The 7,229-nt window shown below is 48.8% G+C and overlaps 1 protein-coding gene across 2 annotated transcripts in view; it reads right to left on the reverse strand.

Moving 5' to 3' along the window:
- ACSF2 (acyl-CoA synthetase family member 2) overlaps nt 1-6,870 on the reverse strand; it is a 44,046-nt gene extending 37,176 nt beyond the window's left edge. Inside the window, exons 1-2 of one of the 2 annotated variants that reach the window (XM_008997379.5) lie at nt 6,733-6,870; nt 6,150-6,223 (exon numbers count right to left, since the gene is read on the reverse strand). Coding sequence is in view for 1 of the 2 variants with exons in the window: in XM_008997378.6 (XP_008995626.3) it covers nt 6,733-6,842 (110 nt within the window). In the remaining variant the exon portion in view is untranslated. The remainder of the gene's footprint in view (nt 1-6,149; nt 6,224-6,732) is intronic. The other variant, XM_008997378.6, reaches the window with a different exon arrangement.
- Between the last annotated feature and the right edge of the window lie 359 nt (nt 6,871-7,229).

The following is a 7,229-nucleotide window of genomic DNA, read 5'->3' on the forward strand; positions in this document are numbered from 1 at the left end:
GTGCTGAATTATAGGTGGGAGCCCCTGCTCCCAGCCCATTTTCAGCATTTTGAATGGAACCACTGGTGTCTGTATAGAAAACACATAGGAAGTGATAATTTTGGTTCAGAAAACTCTCTCAAGAAGACATAGAAGGCTTAGCGCAGTGGGTCACACCTGTAATCCCAGCACTTTGGGAGGCTGAGGCAGGAGGATCACTTGAGCCCAGGAGTTTGAGACTAGCTTGGGCAACAAAATGGAAATCCATCTCTACCAGAAAAAAAAAAAATACAAAAAACTTAGCCAGGCATGGTGGTGCACACCTGTAGTCCCAGCTATTTGGGAGGCAGAGGTGGGCACATCACCTGAGCCAGGGAGGTCAAAGCTGCAGTGAGCCGTGGCCACACCACTGCACTCCAGCTCGGGAGACAGAGTAACCTGAAAGGAGGCATCCATTCTGCAGGTTTTCCTTTGGAATAGCTGGACAGAGACCACAGGAGAAGAGTGCCCAGGAGTTGGGGATGGGGGCTGATTCAAGACACTTGTCCCTTGATAGGATTACTAAAATACATACAAGCCTAGATCTTGGTTTTCTAGGATGAAAACCTTTGATGTAGCCAGGTGCCCATGATGGTGTGTGCCTGTAATTCCAGCTACTCAGGAGGCTGGGGAAGGAGGACTGTTTGACTCCAGGAGTTTGACACTAGCCTTGGGAACGTAGCAAAACCTGCGTCTCAAAAAAGAAAAACGTATTTAAGTGTGTGTGTATGTGAGTGTGTGTTTAAAACAAAACTTGATGTTTCTCTTTGCTCAGGGGACTACAGAATTACAGAATGTTAGGAAGGCTGCATACTCAGAATTTGTAAGGGACCAAGTGAAATTCACATAGGTATGAAGCCTGTATACTTCAAATTGCAGCCCTGTTGGTTAAAGGATCAGGCTCAAACTCCAGCCTCTTCAGGAATCACAGAATGTTCCCATAAAGGTAGAGCACATCTTGTCCAAACAGGCTATTTCACAAAGAAACTAAAGTCTGCAGAGGTTAACTTGCCTAAAGCCACACTAAGTTAGGAGTGGTAGGGCTGGGAATTGTTTCCTGTCAACTACCTCCCAAATAGAGGAATACCTGCATACCACTGAGCTTTACAAAGCATGATTTGTAAGCTAGAAATACAATATGTTTAGTTCTAAAGGGAGAGGCACTGGCAGAATTGTTCACACCCTTCATTATTGGACACTCCCATGGCAAGGCCAACCCAGATGAAATGACAGCCTGCATGTTGGCTTGTTGAATGTATGACCAGCTTCATTCCCATCCTCAGCATAAGCTCAGGCCTGTCCACCCATCTCCAGCAGCCCCATCTTTACTTAGACAGTTTCCCCTGCTGGAACCTTCTCCCTCCCACTTTCCAGACACAATTACTATGCTGTGGGCCTTGGTTGGTGTTGCTATAAGAATGGGCCAAGCTATCATTACACAAGCATTCCTATAAAATAGGTCACAACTAGGACACGTTGCTCCCTGACCCATGTAATGGGGTGAACATGTCCTTGGCATCAAACTGTGTTTTTAGCATTTTCTTATGTGCTCATTCATTTAACCCTCACAACACACTATTTATACATAAGAAAAGTCAAGATCAGGTGCGGTGGCTCATGCCTGTAATCCCAGCACTTTGGAAGGCTGAGGCGGGCAGGTAACTTGAGCTCAGGAATTCAAGACCAGCCTGGGCAACATGGCAAAACATTGTCTCTACAAAAAAAAAAAAAATTCGCTAGGCATGGTGGTGCATACCTGGAGTCCCAGCTACTGGGGAGGCTGAGATAGGAGGATCACTCAAGAGTTTGGGGCTGTAGTGAGCTGTGATTGTGCCACTGCGATCAACCTGGGTGACAGAGTGAGACCCCTGTCTCAACCAAAAAAGAAAGAAGGAAAAAAAAGTCAAGTTCAGCTTAAGTAAAAAACTACTCAGTTACAAAGTGGTTCATTTGAATCCAGACCTGCCTGCCTCCAAAGTTTCCATCTGTAGATTGAAGTAAAATAGAGGCTGTGCTCAGCAGCTCACACCTATAATCCCAGCACTTTAGGAGGCCAAGGCAGGAGGATCCTTGAGTGCTTGAGGCAGGAGTTTGCGACCAACTTGGGCAACACTGCATAATCCTCATCTCTATAAAACATTTAAAAATTATCTGGGTATGGTGGCATTTGCCTGTAGTCCTATTACAGAGGCTAAGATGGGAGGATGGCTTGAGCCCAGAAATTTGAGGTTATAGTGAGCTATGATCACACCAAGGTTCATAATGATTCAAGCACAAGTGAGATTTCTTTTTTCTTTCTTTTTTTTTTTTTGAGATGGAGTCTTGCTCTGTACCCAGGCTGGAGTACAGTAGCATGATCTCTGCTCACTGCAACCTCCACCTCCAGGGTTCTGCTCACTGCAACCTCCACCATCCGGGTTTAAGCAATTCTCCCGCCTCAGCCCCCTGAGTAGCTGGGACTACAAGTGCCTGCCACCACACCCTAATTTTTGTATTTTTAGTAGAGACCAGGTTTCACCATGTTGGCCAGGATGGTCTTGATCTCTTTTTTTTTTTTTTGAGACGGAGTTTCACTCTTGTTACCCAGGCTGGAGTGCAATGGTGCGATCTCGGCTCACTGCAACCTCCGCCTCCTGGGTTCAGGCAATTCTCCCGCCTCAGCCTCCTGAGTAGCTGGGATTACAGGCATGCGCCACCACGCGCAGCTAATTTGTTTGTATTTTTAGTAGAAACGGGGTTTCACCATGTTGACCAGGATGGTCTCGATCTCTTGACCTCGTGATCCACCCGCCTCGGCCTCCCAAAGTGCTGGGATTACAGGCTTGAGCCACCGCGCCCGGCCGGTCTTGATCTCTTGACCTCATGATCTGCCCACCTCAGCTGCCCAAAGTGCTGGGCATACAGGTGTGAGCCCCCGCACCTGCCCTCTTTTTTTTTTTGAGATATTGCATAGGCTTGAGTGCAATGGCACAATCTCGGTTCACTACAACCTCCACCTCTCGGGTTCAAGCAATTCTCCTGCCTCAGCCTCCCAAGTAGCTGGGATTATAAGCACATGCCATCACGCCTGGCTAATTTTTTGTATTTTTAGTAGAAAAAAATAATGTTAGCCAGGCTGGTCTCGAACTCCTGAGCTCAGGTGATCTACCCTCCTTGGCCTCCCAAAGTGCTGAGATTACAGGAGTGAGCCTCTGCATCTGGCGATTCAAGCACCAGTGAGATTTCATGGAAGTACAGAGGCTTCAAGCTGCAGACTTATCCTTTTAGGGGTCTGGATTAAACCCAGCCTCTTTGAGAAGTCTCCTCCCATTTCCACAAACCAGATTCCTCCTCCTTTGACTGACATCCTTAATGGTACTGCAAACATTCTGCCTTGAATCAGTGTGTCTACAGTCTTCCCCTGCAGACTCCTTCTAGGAAAATAGCTCTGTTAGTGAAAACAAGCTCATTCCTCTTTTTATCACCTTTACAACCTTCACAGACGACTGCAACAGCCTACAGCATTCCAGGTAGAGGAGGGTAACTGAAACAGATGTGTACCATTCACTGATTCCAGCAGCGAAGTTCAGAGTTATTTTCTACTGTTACATTTAGACTGGAGGATCCCCAGTGGAATGCATAGGGATATTATTACGAAATCATTTAGTACCAAATCACTTACAATCTATCTATTGTAACTATTTATGGTTATCACCCAAATCACTTCCAGGCTTAATAGAGACAGCATTTTGTAGTTTTCCATGTGTGTTTAACTCGTTGGTCATAAGAACAGAAAAATAGCTCAGAGCTGTCTGAGCTATGTGAGATATGCGAAATTTATCAAGCCCAGAGAGACACGAGTGTGGGACTTCCCTCCCTTCCCAGGCGCAATTGTTTAAAGGCATTTTGCTCCTGACTAGCTGCTTCACCGATTACCTTACCTTCATGTTAACAAAATTTGTGATATAAACAACAAGGTACAGCGAATCAATAGCTTATGTCATTTTAATGTACATTCTTGGTAAGTCACTTAGGAACCACCTCTTATTTTCTTTTAAAAACCCATTTGTAACTGCTGCTCATCAGAGCGTACATTCAGGGCAACTCGAGTCAATGTTCCTGGGTTGCAGTCCTCAAAGTTGTCCCAAATGAACTCTCTACTTAAATAACTTTTGCCTCGGTTTTTTCCCTTAGGTCTACAGTCTCATATGATCATAGCCATTGCCATGGAGGGTGTCGGAGGGAAACCCCGCGAGTGCTGAGGCAAGGATCTGAAGCCTCAGCCTGTTCCCATATGAATACTGAATTAGAAAATAATTAGAAATATAAGCACACAGTTATTACTATAATAATCATATATAATAATTTAGTTATTCACATATACTCATAAAGATATATATATACTCAATATAACCTTTTACTGCAACTTCTGCCACCCAGGTTCAAGCAATTATCCTGTCTCAGCCTCCAAAGTAGCTGGGATTACAGGCATGTGCCACCATGCCCAGCTAATTTTGTATTTTTAGTAGAGATGGGATTTCACCATGTTGGCCAGGCTGGTCTTGAACTCCTGACCTCAAGTGATTCACCTGCCTCAGCCTCCCAAAGTGCTAGGATTCCAGGCATGAGTCACCACACTCAGCCTTTATTTCTTCTTCTTATTTATTTATATTTGAGATGGAGTTTCTCTCTGTCACCCAGGCTGGAGTGCAGTGGTGCTGTCCTAGCTCACTGCAACCTCCACCTCCCAGGTTTGAGCAATTCTCCTGCCACAGCGACTCTAGTAGCTGGGATTACAGGCACATGCCATCATGCCTCGCTGATTTTTGTATTTTTAGTAGAGATGAGGTTTCACCATGTTGACCAAACTGGTCTCCTGACTTCAAGTGATTTACCCAACTGGGCCTCCCAAAGCGCTGGGATTACAGGCATTAACCACCCACTCAGCCTTTATTCTTATTTTTTGAATCTAGGTTTTGCTCTGCCACCTAGGCTAGAGTGCAGTGGCATGATCATGGCCCAATGCAGCCTTGAACTCCTGGGCTCAGGTGATCCCACTGCCTCTTCCTTCCAAAGTGCTGAGATTACAGGCTTGAACCAGTATGTCTGGCCTGAGCCCCGAGGCTTCTGAAGGGGAAAGTAGGAGAGAAATCAGGTAAAACCACCACAGCCAAAAAGGGCACAAGCACAAGGGAGTGGGAGAAATGGCAAGCAGTTAGGCCAAACACTCAGAAAATCATCTCTCTGGTTAAATGGGTCTTCTCTTGACACAGCAATAAGAATTTCTTTGAAGCTTGGTGCTCTCAGAGGTCAAAGGCCTGCATCAGGTAAGTGACCTATTTTGTTTATAGACAAAAAAGTCAAAGGTCGGAAATGTTGCCAGGTGGCAGGACTTAGTATTTATTTATTTGTTTGTTCTGTATTGGGCAGACTCCTGAGCTAGAGTAGGCTGACAGCCTCCCCTGTGGCCTGATTTGGTAGGATAAAATATGTACACTTTGGGGAGTAACTTTCCTTAGAGTCCTCCCAGCCTGAGAGCAGGCACCCACGAGTCCAGGGGAGAGGATTAGCGACTTGGGGGTCAGGGGAGGGCTGAACTTGCCTAGGGAGACCCTAGGAAGTGGTGAGTGACTTCCCAGGGTCACTGGGAAGAGGACCACATTGTCTTCCTCTCAATCCCATCTACTGAGCAGCCTTCCTCCACTTAGTTTCCTGGCAAATTAGGCAGAGTGATTGCATGCTTTCCAGCATTCAGGAACCAGCAAGTTCAAAACGTGTGATCTTGGGTTCCAGTCCAAGAAGACTCTGTGTGTCCCTCCAACTCCTCCCACTTAGCCTTTTCCCAAACAAAACCAAATCTAGTTCTCTGAGACCCAGATTTGTTCCGGCTTCCTCTCCCTTTTCCATGTCCGGGTCCACACCCCATCTGATGTTGACAGTGGTGTCCTGACCACAGACTTAGTATCTGGCCAAGCTGGGCGGTAGGACAGGCTCAGCAGTGCACACGGCTCCCCGATGGTGGTGCTGACGCTAACAGCGCTGATAGCATAGGTGGGTGGCGGCCTGCTCTCTGTTACTCATGCACTTTCACATTTGCAATTTCACGGGGTCCTCCCAGGGACTGGCCACACCGGGAAGGCAGCTTTACTTACTGTGCTGCTGAAGAGGCAGCGAAGCTGCTGGGAACTCACATCCTGTATCTGCAGCTTCCATCCCACCCCTCGCACTGAGGACAGACGAAAATAGGCCCAGGAATAGGTAGCAAAGAATGAAAGCTATGTTAGTCCGCAGCTGATAAGGAGAGAGGAGACTGCTAAGTTTAGCGGCCTGGGTCGGGGAGACTGGGGCTGATCCCCAAGTTTGCCCATGAAGGGAGAAGTTTGCCCAGAACTCGGAGGCAGTGTCCTGAGGGTACAGCCCAGGCCTTGGCCCTTGCTCCTCCCCATCGGAATAGTCTCCTGAAAGCCCACACTCCTTGCCCTCTGTGCCCATAAAGGAGAGAATCGAGAGTCTTGGACCAGAACTCCAAGTCCCTGCAGCCACCAACTGAAGCCCCAGTCCACTAGGCCAAGCCAGCTTTTCCTATTGCCTAGGTGCTGGTGGGGGGCGAGGGAGGGGTGGGTACCTACCCCCCATTGCAGAGGTCCAGAGATGGGGCTTCCTAAGCTCGGCGGGACCCCCAAATTCCTCTCCCAGAGAACCGCCCCGCCCCCTCTCTTCCCGGGGGCCCCGTACCTGAGGGAGCGGACACCCTGCAACCTCGCTTCCTGCCAACTCCGAAAGAGGGCAGCCCGGGCTCCCAACACCCCGGGGCTCCCGGCGCACAGTCTCCCCAGGCTCAGCATCCCGACGTAAACAGCCACTGCTCACTTCGCCCTGCGTCCCGCGAGTTAACTTTTTAAAGTAAGCCGAGGCGGGGCGGGCGCGGAGCAGGCAGGGAGGCGGGGAGGGTGGCCTCTGCCTATGGGGTGCGGCGAACTCGGTCCGGGAGGGTGGAGCGTGGCGCGGCGCGGCGGTGGAGTCTTAGCGCAGGGCCACCTTCCCCTTGAACCCCGCGGCCCTCCCCCTCCCACCCTCGAAGAATGGCCCTGGTTTCCTCTGGATCTGAAGGCCCCAGCTGCAGCCTGAGACAGATCTTCCTCGCAACCATCCTCAGGGGCCTGGACTTTAGAGGCGCAAAAGTTTGTTGATTTCCTAGAGGGAGAGCCAGCCGCACATCCGTGCGGGGCCAG

Source organism: Callithrix jacchus, chromosome 5 (genome assembly GCF_049354715.1).
Source record: "Callithrix jacchus isolate 240 chromosome 5, calJac240_pri, whole genome shotgun sequence".
NCBI classification, from domain to species: Eukaryota; Metazoa; Chordata; class Mammalia; order Primates; family Cebidae; genus Callithrix; species Callithrix jacchus.